General features: G+C 41.8%; 1 protein-coding gene across 2 annotated transcripts; it reads right to left on the bottom strand.

The window, feature by feature from the left end:
• Positions 1–6,619: 6,619 nt before the first annotated feature.
• HNRNPH2 (heterogeneous nuclear ribonucleoprotein H2) lies at positions 6,620–12,477 on the bottom strand. Of its 2 annotated transcripts, none has more exons than XM_036840685.1 (2): positions 12,351–12,477; positions 6,620–8,912 (listed from the first exon to the last, which is right to left on the bottom strand). In XM_036840685.1, exon 2 carries the CDS (start codon positions 8,857–8,859, stop codon positions 7,510–7,512), a length of 1,350 nt encoding a protein of 449 aa, XP_036696580.1. In that variant the 5' UTR covers positions 8,860–8,912; positions 12,351–12,477; the 3' UTR covers positions 6,620–7,509. The 2 variants fall into 2 exon arrangements, with proteins under 2 accessions (XP_036696580.1, XP_036696581.1); XM_036840686.1 differs by having other exon boundaries at positions 12,363–12,466.
• Positions 12,478–12,564: the final 87 nt, after the last annotated feature.

The following is a 12,564-nucleotide window of genomic DNA, read 5'->3' as shown; positions in this document are numbered from 1 at the left end:
TAAAAATTCACATTTTAAGTTAAGACAAGAAAAATTTACACATAAAACCTTTTCTCTGCCCTTTGGCCTCCTTCCTCCCCTCTAGTGTGTATCTGCTTTATGCATTAACCAGACCTCCCCAATGGCAGAAATACCTCCTCAATCATAAAGATCAATTTTTCTACTTCTGGCGCCAGCCACGTAGCTCCTTAGAAGGTAACATTCCTTTATCAATCCTGTAAGGGGTCACAATGATCCACCACTCACCTTGTATGTGTAGACATCTTTGCTGAACTTTATGTACAACATATATGCCAGTATATCATTTCCCTGAAAGATAGTACAGAACAGACTGGTCATATGAGCTGGAGCGCTACTGGGCCACACCCAGTGGAAATTAACTTAAATACTTACTTATTACCTTATTAATGTTACTAGCTATATTACTTGTATTCTGCCTATTTTACAAAACTAATGTTTCTTGCGTTACCAAATGTATGACTGAGCCTCCGATAAAAAATAATGATGACTAGGCTACTTGAAACAATTGACCAAATATAGTCCTGTAAGATCAATGATTGTAATATGTAACTCTAGATATGTGAAGAAGCAACAAGAAGGAATCTTTTCCTGGACCATAGCTGTCTAGTAAGACAGGTGGTCCAGAGACTTTTGGCTACTGTTAACAGGGCCTAGTTCAATAGTAGCACATTGAGTGGCCTATCAATGAAATCTTGCTGACCTAAGAATGAGCATTCCTAGCACCGTTGGACAAAATGGTCATGAAATGCTTCCCAAACCTTGGTCAAAATTATTTTACATTTGGTAGTGTATATATGTACATGCCACTCTCTCACTTTGTCCCAGCTTACCCTTCCCCCTCCCCGTATCCTCAAGTCCATTCTCTAGTAGGTCTGCATCTTAATTCCCGTCTTGCCCCTAGGTTCTTCTGACCATTTTTTTTTTAGATTCCATATATATGTGTTAGCATACGGTATTTGTGTTTCTCTTTCTGACTTACTTCACTCTGTATGACAGTCTCTAGGCCCATCCACCTCACTACAAATTATTAAAAGGACATTCTAAGTTTGTTTCTGAAGCTTATCACAGTAATCTATCTTTGGATGAAGATCAGATGTCCCATGACCTGCAACTAGGAGATTATGCATACTGGAAAAGACATCATTTAAAGGGCTATCTCCAACCTAGATGGAAGAACCCTTATCAGGTTCTCTTAACTAGCTCATACACAGAAAAACTGAAGGGAATTGACTCTTGGATTCATATTTCTCACTTAGAAAGTGTTCCTGCATTGGACTGGTCTATAGAGAGGACTGCTGACCTCAAAATCACCTTAAAACAATGCTCAAACTGAGGAGAAACTACACCCATACCAGGATGAGAAGAAGATGACATCAGAAGCAGAAAGCTATCCCAAGGTACTGGACCTGAGCCGTATTATTATTTACAGTGCTTTCTTAATTTCTTGGACTTTTGCATAAATCAATGTTTTCCTATCATGGGCACAAATCCTATGCAGAGTTTAAAAATTAATCCAATTTTTGGGTTTATGGTCAATTACCTACATCCAGTACTTCTGGGTTACCTTGGTGGATTTCTCCTCTCCAAGGCTCTAATTGGATGGCCCTTAGGAAATTTATTCTAGAAGAAAGAAGTTATAGCTCTGTTTGGGCCACTATTGATAGTACTAGCTGGGACCCCCTCACTTGGCCAATCAGTCATACTTGCTCTGACCATGACCATAAATATGACTTTTCTTTTAAAGTTATGCAAGCTCAGTCAGAGCAATGAGCTAAATTTCAGTCAAAGAATATAACCTTCCTCAGCTATGGGATAGATTAATATGACTAACATCAGGCTACAGTCATCTAAGTTTAAAGCCCCCTAATGTTGGGAACAACTGAATCATACTAAGGATAATCAGCCTAATAATCAGCCTAATAACTAAGGATAATCAGCCTAATAACATACTAAGGATAATCAGCCTAAAAACAGTAGGTAATTGAGCTGGGTGCCTTATGAATAATGACAATATATAATTACCTTAAAGATAGAGATTGGTATGGAACAGACCAGGTCAGATGCCCTGGGGATATACTGGGCCGAACCTAATGGAAGTTCTTAGCATAAGTATTTACTTATAACCCTATTAATGTTACTAGCTGGGAATTCCCTGGTGGTCCAGTGGTTAGGACTCCATGCTTTCACTGCCGAGGTTGCAGGTTCAATCCCTGGTCAGGGAACTAAGATCCCACAAGCTGCACGGCGTGGCCAAAAAAAAAAAAAAACAGTTATTAGCTATATTACTTGTATTCTGCCTATTTTACAAGACAATTGTTTTTTGCATTACCAAAGTATGACTGAGCCTCTGATAAAATGATGACGACTAGGCGACTTGAAACATCTGACCAAATATAGTTCTATAAAATCAATGATTATAATAGTGTAACTCTAGATATGGGAAGAAGCAACAAGAGGGAATCATTTCCTGGACCATAACAGACTAGTAATACAGGTGGTCCAGAGACTTTTGGCTACTGTTAAAAGGGCCTAGTCTAGTAATAGCACATTGAATGGCCTATCAATGAAATCCTGGCCTGACCTGGGAATTAGCATTCCTAACACTGTGGGACAAAATGGTCATAAAACTCCTCCCAAACTTTGGTCACATTTATGACAAAAAGGGGGCACTGCCAACTGAAGAAGGTCACTCACCATCCACTTCTACAAGGATTGAGTCATTAGCCACTGAAGTCACCGACCTTTAACACACTCTAAAAGGAGGTCAGGGTAGAGATCAGGAATGAGGAACTCTGTGCTCTGGGAAAACTAGCAGAACAGAGCTTCACATAGTTAGATTTTTTCAGGAGAAATGTTTTATGAACCTGAATTCTTTCATCTTGCCCTACTTAGAAAAGCGCTGTAACCATTAACCAAGATGTCCATTCCTTGGGACTAGCTGCAACCTTCTACCAAGATGTGTGCTTGGTTGCAGGTACCCCCTCTGCCAAAATCGTACGTGCTGACCTCTCCCCTTACGTCTTGGGAGCAGTTCTTCAGAGCTCTCTGAGAAGCTGTTTCCAGAGCTATAGTCCTCAGTTAGTCCCCAAATAAACCTGAAACTCACAGCTCTCACTTTTCATTTCTCTAAAATCTCCCCCTTCACCTCTTTGGAACAGTGCTCAAAACTCTGAGAGGCGGGTCGCCCAGGTTATAATCCTCAGGTTGGCTTGAATAAAAATTTCCATTTCTTTCTTACTGACTATTGATTAATTTTTTTTCACCTACAGGGGCCAGACTTAGCACGCCCTGGGTGGTTACCAAAGTAGGTATCTCCCCTCTCCGAGCTGGGCAGGGACTCCGGAAGCCCCTTCCTCCCGGAAGCCACGGGCATCAGTCACCACGCTAACCACGCCCCCTCAGCCGCGGCCTGTCCCAGGTTGGCCATTGCCAGGCTTCTTCCCCATCCTGCCTGGGAAAGGAAATATACTGGGGGCGGAGATTGGGGGGATCGAGGGTCGCTGGAAAGCGGGAGGGGAGAGGGAATAATGAATTCTTATCAAATTCTTTCTCCGTCCTCCTGAGGCGCCCCTACCTGACCCTCTCCCCGCCACTCGCGGGCTAGCAGTGGGGAAAGGGAACTTCGGTCTGGGGAGCGATAGAAGAGCTCGACCCAGCGCTGGTCTGCGCCACCCTCCTCCCTCATGTATCAGGGCACGGGTACCCTTCCACTATCCCCTGAGGATCTGAGACATTTCCTTCTCTTTCCCTGGCCAGACGTCATTTCCTCCACTCTCCAGCATCCTGCTTCTTTCCCAAAGGCAAGGTTGATTCCTACCCTTCCTGAGACTCAGTTTCCTCATCTCTGAAGTAATGACATGCGTGCATGAGAAACGAGCCCTGTGCGAAGGAGGGAGGGAGGCAGAGAGGGAGGGAGAAAAAGGACTCTTGGAAAAAGTCCTTCCACAGACAGGCTCCAGGCACAACCTAACCCCCTCACCTCCCAAATGGGGTCTTGCACCACGCTAAGCTGGTGACCCCATAGACGTGCGTGTTTTGTATTCACAAGACTGAATTTTGGTCAGTGTGGGAGCAGGTTGTGAAATGGCCCTTGTGACAGTCCCAGCCTGTATCAGGCACAGCAAGTGGAATTTCATTCCATCAGCAGCTGTTTTGCAACAGTGCTCAAGGCCCAGCTTGGAGAAATCTTCATTTTTGCTGACAGATTAGGCATTTTCACTGAAGGAAAAGGACCTTGATTTGTAAGTGAACTTGCAATGCATTTTCATATCAATTCGCGGGGTGGAGGGTACAGGACTGTCAAGGTACAAAAGATGTGCCGTGTTTACAGATAGGATTGTCTCTGGCTTACTGACCTCCTTTATGGTTGGATGAATAAATGTAGAAATAAATGAATGGGTGAATAAGGAAATCCATACATAAACCAGTGGTTCTGAGCATCAGAATCACCCGTAGGGCTTGTTAAAACACAGATTTTGGGACCCACCCCCGGAGTTTCTGATTCCGTCTGGGATGGGGCCAGAGAACTTGCATTTCTAACAAGTTCCCAGGTCTGCTGATTGCTGGTCCAGGAGCGGCACTCGGAGAACCACTGGTATAAGCTATCAGTGGAGACTCCCTTAGGCCATGATTGTTGTCACTGCAAACTTTCGGCCTGATTCTGCCAAGTAGCCCAAGGGGGCAGTCTAAAATGAATCCTGACTTGGTTGCAGGGTATGGGTGGGTTGCCCACTTTACCTCCCAGCAAACTCTCCCGGGTAGTGTTAGTGTTAGATTTAAGAGAGTTAGAGGTGTTTTGTGCATGTGTGTGTGTGTGTATGTGTGTGTGTGTACACGAGCATCTGTGCTGCTGTCCCCACAGGTACTGCTATCCCTTTTCACACCTCTAGTGCTGCCCGCTGGCCTTCCCCAGGGTCTCTGTCTTTTAACTGCTTCCCTGAACCTTTCTGAGTTTTGTTCTCCAGCACAGAGGAAGCAAACACCATTGATGGCCAGGCTCAGCCAATCCTTTCCTGGGGTTTGGTGACATCTAGTGGCTAACTGGAGAATCTTTGCTTACAGTAAGAGAATGTTCTGGAAAATTAACTGAGCAGCCTGGAAGGCAAAATCACCTACTTGTGAACCCTCTGCAAAAGCCCTCCTGAAGGCCTTAGGAGGGCAAGGTAAATGACTGGCTCAGTATGACATGAGTTGAAATGGGTATCTTGCTCTATTGGCAGCTGTGACAGAAATTAGAAGTCATCAAAGAATCTCAAATCACCACCCACTGTATCCTCAGCATGAATGGTTTTCAATAAAAAGTGTCCTTGAATAAAATGGAGTCAGGTACTACCAATTTGGTATTTGCTTCCCTTCTCAGAGCGTTTCTCTGGGCCTCAAGCTCTGAACAGACCAAGGATTTCCAGGCTAGTCACGAGATCTACAAAAAGATCTATTGAAGTTCAGGTGCATCTGGTACTGACCTGAGGGCGTCCAGACCTGAAGGTCATTGAGAGGTGTTGTTAATGGCCACTATGATATGGGCGGAAGTGTAAGATAATCCCAGATGTCACATGTTTTCAAAGTTCTCATGGGAGGTGCAAGGTATTATAAATAGTCAAATGCAATTTATACTTTCATAGAAAGCTTAAACTACTTGTTACAGGAAAGTAAGAGGCAATCGGGAATCATGAAGGAAGCGGTTTCTTAGAGTTGCCATTTCAGGGTTTATAGGCCTGTAGCCATTAGAGAACTATGATGGATCACAAAACATGGTCTTGAGACCTGCAGGATCATCAGATTCTCAAGCACCACCCCACTACTGAATTTCAGAAACTCTAGGAGTGGGCCCCAGTAATCAATGTTTTAACAAGCCCCATAGATGACTCTGGTGCACACTAAAGTCTGAGAACCATTGGTTTAAAACAAGCTTTAAATGCCCCCTGAAAAACCTTGAATAGTGTTGAGACTATTAATGAATTCATGAAGGAAACTGAATTATTTCTATGATAACATAGGCCTACTTCTTTTAAACATATAAAGGTGTCTTAGATCTTCTAATTTATGGTTAAATGAAAGGAAGAGGATTATTTATTTGCCTTTAGTTCTTTGGATTTTGGAGCGTGCTGTCTTGATAAAGTACAATGTCTCCAGAGTAGCTCAATAGTCCTGTGGATGTGGTGAGGATAAACGTAGAAAAAAACAGAAAAATGCTCCATCTTAATATTAAGCTAAGGAACACAAATTAAAATAATAACGGGATACCACTTTTCAACTAACAAACTGGCCAAGATCAAGCAGAATAATGTGTTTCATTGAGCAGGCTATGGGGGAAAATTTTTTTTAAAATACACTCCTAGTGGAAACACAAAGTACCATAATCTTTCTGGCAATACAAATCAGAAGCCTTAAAAATGTGTGGACCTTTGACTAAGCAATTCCACCTCTAGGAATATATCTTAGAAATAATTAATGATATGTGCAATAATGTATTATAAAGATGCTAAGGTACATTTATAATAATTAAAAAATTAAAAACAATTTAAATTTCATTAGCACAGGACTGTATAAAAGAAGTGGCTCATATGATGGAACATAATAAAAATCAAGCTATACAAGATTTTTCCAGTTTTCAAAAGGAAGATTTATTTAACAAGTTTCACTTAGTACAATACATCTAATGGAAATCACAATACAAGGAAAGATTTAAACCAAAGCCTCAGAATTTCATACAAACGACATGACCAAACTCCTGAAGTATTGGTATTACATCTCAAAATTGTCCCAGAGCGTTTTTTTAAAAAAAAAGTAAAAGTGTACACTCACGTGCCTTATAGGATATTAAACCGAAAAGCTAGAATTAACAAACATGCCAAATGTTTTCACTTTAAATCGTAGACACAGCTCCTATATTTGAGTTTTACAGAAAAGCATGTTTCTCAACATGCATCCAAAGTTTTCAATGTATTGTGGTATAAGAGCAACATTTAACATAAGTGAAATTGCTTTAACCTAAATACGCTTACTGCTTAGGTACACTCCTACAACATAACTAACTTGAGGAAAGCTGAAAGTTGTTTTAACAGTTATGGTCAATACTGAACTTTGTTATTACATCCTAGGTGAATGTTTCAGTGTTCAAAATTACTGAGCTTGAAGTTTTAAAACAATCTTGACTTCCACTTTACAGTAAGCATGAATCACAAGCCTGTAATGCGAAACCGTTAAACTTAATTTTTGTTTGTTTTCTTAAAAAAAAAGGAGAAAGCAAAAGGAAGAAAGAAAGAGAAAGAAAGAAAGAAAGAAAAAGAAAAAGAAAGGGAGGGAGGGAGAGAGAGGGAGAGAGGGAGGGAGGGAGGAAAAAGAAAAGGAAGCTAGCTGACCAAGAGTGATCAGAATCAATATTTCCCATTTACCAATCATACTGGATATGCCTAACATCATTCCCATTCTAGTCAACTCCCATAAATGCACGGCTGTTATTTGTTGCTGTTGTTTAGTACTCCTTCTCTAAGCGAGGTTTGATTGATAGTCACTGGAGTTTTCCTGCAGAACTTGGTCATATCCACTCATACTGCTCTGACCACCATAACCACCTCCGTAACCACCACTCAGCTGCTGGCTAGCAGGACCTCCGTAACTAGACTGGTTGGATATGCCCATCCCTCCCATCATTTGGCTACCATAAGCACCACCACTTGCCCCTGCTGTAGAATTCAAAAAGAGCTCTACGTAGCTGTGATCATAAGCACCCCCACTTGTGCCTGCGGTAGAATTCAAGAAGAGCTCCACGTATCTGTGTTGCATGTTAGCTTTGTCTTTTGCCATAGCTGCCACAGCATCTTCATGAGTAGCAAATTCAACATCTGCCTCACCAGTAACTCTGCCATCGGGTCCAATTTCAATGTGTACTCTCATGGGGTTAAGAGGTGAGAAAAAATTGTAAATATCATTCTCAGTGGCTCTGTAAGGTAATCCCCTCATGTGTACACAGTGCCCTGTGGTGCTCTGAAAACTGGACCCACCATCTCCATATCTATGATCAGACATTCCTGAAAAACAGTAATTGAGGTCTCTTCCAAATCTATCAGACCCAAAGCCATACCCATCATTATAGCCACCATAGTCATCATAGCCTCCATACCCTCCACCATAGGCACCCCGCCTCATCCTTTCAAACCCAGCCCCTCTGCCAATGCTATTATACCCCCTGCCAGCCCCTGGCCTATCATAGGGACCCGGCCGCTGCATAGCCATGAGCTTTCGAGGGGGATCGTAGTGGGTTCGCACTTCAGCTCGGCTACTCTTGAAGATTTCAATGTACCTGTGCCCTATTCTTTCCTTGTGTTTCTTTAAGGCCTTTTCAGCTATCTCCTGTGAAGCAAATTGCACAAAGGCCTCCCCTGTGCTCCGCCCCTGAAAGTCCACCGGCAGTGTCATCCCATTTGGCACAATTTCCAACCCAGAAAAGAACTGAACAATCTCTTCCTTGCTACAGCCAAATGGGAGTCCTCTAAGCCGGACGAAGCCATCATTGGCCGTGTCAGGACTATTTGGACCTGTATGCTTCAACACCCAATCCATTTCAACACTGTTGGACTTGAACACTTCAACGTATCTGTGTCCCATGGTTTCTCTGTCCTTCTTCAGAGCCAACTTCACTTCATCTTCGGACTCAAGTTCGACAAACGCTTCACCACTTGGTCTGCCTTCTCTGGTGTAGATGAAACGAATACCTGATGTGCCATTTTGGATTTTGCAATCGGAGAAGAAGCGCATCACTTCATCAGCTGAGCAGGACCAGGGCAGGCCCCTGACCTTCACCACGAACCCCTCCCTGCCTTCTGTGCTCAGCATCATGGTGACTGTTGGGCTCTTGCTGGCAGGCTCGGTTCAGTGTAATTTCGGTGTAGCTGAAAAAAATTAAGACTAATTGTCATGGAAAAATGTTCACAATACAGTAAGGGAAAAAAGCAAGCTATTAATAGAAAACTCAATTACGCTGATAGCTTTTTTGTAAAGGCATTTGTATAAACAAAAAGACTTCACCAAATTTCTAAGTCATTCATTCAACAACTATTTATTTGATACCTATTATGTGCTGGATACCATTAATGGTGGCTATTTCTGGGTGGTAAGATTATGGGAGCTTTCTGTTTCAGAGAATGTTTTCTTTGGCCATTTCTGTATGTTCTAAGTTTTCCACGTTGATCATATATAAACACATAGTCAGAACAGATATACAAAAGATGAAAAGATATACAAAGTGAATGGCAACAAAAACAGTGGAAGAGGTCAACAAATAAAATATGGTTATATCTGATTACATAAAAATGAAAAACTTCGTTACATCAAAAGTAAGATTAAACATAAAAGACAAATAATACACTTCAGAAGATACCTACAACAAATACTATCCTTATTATATAAAAAAACTCATACAAATTAATAAAATCACGGAAATATTAAGGCCAAAGAGATAACTGGAAAAAAGACATTATAGAGCATTCACACCTTCACTTTACATTTTTCAGTTGCCAGGTCCAGTACTTGGCTCTGGCATACAAGGCTCAATAAGCCCAGAAAGGGCTTATGGTCCTACAGAGGCACTGTACATCTTTACTAAAGACAAAAAGGGCAAATAAACATTATCCCTGCTATGACATAATTCTGTGCAGGGTGAAAGGGTGTTATAAAGCAGGGACTGGTTGGTCAATTCTATCAGTGTAGAATGGTTAAATGAAAGGACTAACCGGCTCAGGGATCCACAAATTCTTAAAATTATGATGGAGCATAAAATAGAAGGAGGCAAGGCAAGAGATAAGGCTGGCTAGGTAGAGATCGATCCAGGAGGTCTTTTGAGACAGACAAAGGCTAAGGACGTTTTAAGGGTTTTAAACAGGGGACTGAGGGGAGGGGAGAGAGGGGAGGAAAGAGAAGAAGGAAAGTGAGGGGAGGAGAGTGAAGTAATCAGAACCTTTCAGAAAGGTCACCATGGCAACAGTGCGGCAGTCACAGAGGGGATTGGGCTGACACTAGCAAGAGCAGTTAGAACTCTGTCTCTTAGAGATATGTTAAGGGATCCACCTAAGGCAACAGCAGTTTAAAAAAAGGGGGGAGGAAAGATATGATCTACACATTCAAAGCAGTGGACTCTGTGGGACTTGGTAACAGATTAAATATACCGGCAATACAGATGTGAAGATACAGGAGAAGAGTCTGGGAAATGTTCAAACCTCATCAGTCATCAGAAATACAAGTTAAAACCAGAATTAACTGCCATTTTTCACCCATCAACATAGTGAAGTTAAGCAGGGAGGATAAGTCAATACTGATATTCAGGGTTCACAAACTAATATACTCCCAGAGGAGTGAAAGTTCATACAGTATCTCTGGAAAGCAATTTGGAAATATGTATCACGCCTTTTGATACAGTAAACCCACTTCCAGTTATGTGCCCTAAGGAGAGGATCTGAAATTCAGACAAAGATTTATGGAGCTATATAGTCTTTGAAAGGTATTTTACTAAGAAAGATAAGATATTACACACTTTAAAAATTATAAAAAATATCTAATAACATGAGAAATTACTTATGCTATAATCTTAAGTGACCCAAGATCATAACTGTTTTATAATCTCAACTATGAAAAAGATATATGTTCACATATCCTTCGATCATGCTAGAATTCCTTCCAGGAACCTGGTCAACAGAAATACTCACAAATGTTCACTGCCACAGTTAGTAATGGCAGAAAATTAGAAACCTAATTATCCATTAATAGGGGGGTGGCTGAGTGAATTATATTTTATCCTTAAAACAGAATGCTGTGCAGCTGTTTTAAAAAAAATCTGCCCTGACCTAGGAAGATTTCCAAAATATATTAAATGAAGGAACATGTAGAGTATGATCCTGCTTATTTTAAAATATAAGCAGGCACATATATATGTATACAAATTCACAGAAGTTCTGGAAGCATTTAAGTTGTTTTCTGAGAAAATGAGCACTGGCGGGTAGGAAGAGTGTAGTGGAATTTCACTTTTTACCCTATATACTTCTAAATAGTTTTAATTTTTAAAAATCACTGTAATTGGAATTTAAAAAACAATGTTACAAAAGTACATGCATGGGGAATATGTCACATGTTAATAGTGGCTACTCTAGGTGGTAGGTTTATAGCTTTCTCAACTTTCTTTTTCAATTTTTTGTGCATTCTTAATTTTCTATAGAGAGCAATCACTTTTATTTCAGCAAAAAAATAACAGAAAACAAGTTTAAATGTTTACTTTTCTGGGATTTAGTATAGCAAATTTGATAAAACTTTCTAATTTTGTATGTGCATGGCTTATCTGACATGGTCTGGGAACACTGGGCCTCTTGGAAAGTAAGTACAAAGTGTACTAACTGCCCTAAAACTACACTGAGGATTCAAGTCAACATTCACTAATTGCCTATTATGTGCCTGGAACACTGCACGTGCAGTGATAACAGTCTTCCTGTAGACCATCTCTAGGTCTGAGTGACAGATTAACGCCCTGGTTTTTGCTTGCCTTATCTCTTGGACGACCCATCCCATTTAATGTCCCTGCAGCCCTCTAGGCCTTAACATCCCCTCTGTGGTGGCAGGGAGGTTCTGCTTCATCACTGTGTCTCCTGGGAAGGCCACGAGGACTCTGTTGCCTGAAGTAGGAACCAGGATTCCACTTGTGAGTTAAGAATTTGTGCATTTATGTGTGTGTTATATACAGACGTTTTACAGACCAAAATGCTGAGTAGTTATCTCCGAGTGATGAATTACGTGTATTTTTTAAAATTTATAGCATACTATTATTTTTCCAAACTCCAAAACTGAACACGTAGATTGTTATAAGCCGAAAAATAAACGTTATTTAAATATTTAATTCAGTAAAAAAATTCATTGGGCGCCTCGGTCAGGCACGCAGCATTTGCCTAGATGTGCCTCCCCCTACAGACAGACAGACAGACAGACAATCAGGCACTGGAGACTGGGTGCCTGAATGGACGGACCAGCATTCAGGCCACTGGACTCAAAATCTGTTTTTCCTAATCCAGGGACGTGGTTTTCAAATGCTTTCCAGCTTACGGTTTCTCTTAAGGGTCCTTTGAGACCCGCCCAGACAGATAGATATACAAAAAACACAGACACAGTCACGAGCGTCCACCATTTCCCCACCAGGCGCAGCAAAGGCGGCTTCCCGGCACTGAGATGGGGGGAGGGGGGTGCGGGGGAGGGGAAAGCAGGGAACGAAAAAGGCGGAGGCGGCCCGCGGACCCCGCTTTGGTCTGCATCATCACCACCCCCGGGTCCCCGTTTCCCACCCACACACCAACCTCTAACGATACCGGATAATTTTCCTCTTTCTTCCCTCAAACGGCTTATAGCGAGACGGTAGACGACGACCAGAACTACTTCTGCTCACGTAAGCGTTTGGTCACGTGAGGATCTACGTCATGTGAGATCTGGGTCACGTGAGCACCGCGCTGCTCTAACTCGGGATTATTAAAGTGCCGCACTTCCTTCTGGTACGAAAATAGGGCGGGTCGA

The sequence above is a fragment of the Balaenoptera musculus genome, chromosome X (assembly GCF_009873245.2).
Source record: "Balaenoptera musculus isolate JJ_BM4_2016_0621 chromosome X, mBalMus1.pri.v3, whole genome shotgun sequence".
In the NCBI taxonomy this organism is placed as follows: Eukaryota; Metazoa; Chordata; class Mammalia; order Artiodactyla; family Balaenopteridae; genus Balaenoptera; species Balaenoptera musculus.
This window is presented reverse-complemented; position numbering and strand designations above follow the sequence as displayed.

Excerpts from the sequence above, each read along its gene's own strand:
- HNRNPH2 (XM_036840685.1), bottom strand. The coding sequence starts at position 8,859 with ATGATGCTGAGCACAGAAGGCAGGGAGGGGTTCGTGGTGAAGGTCAGG.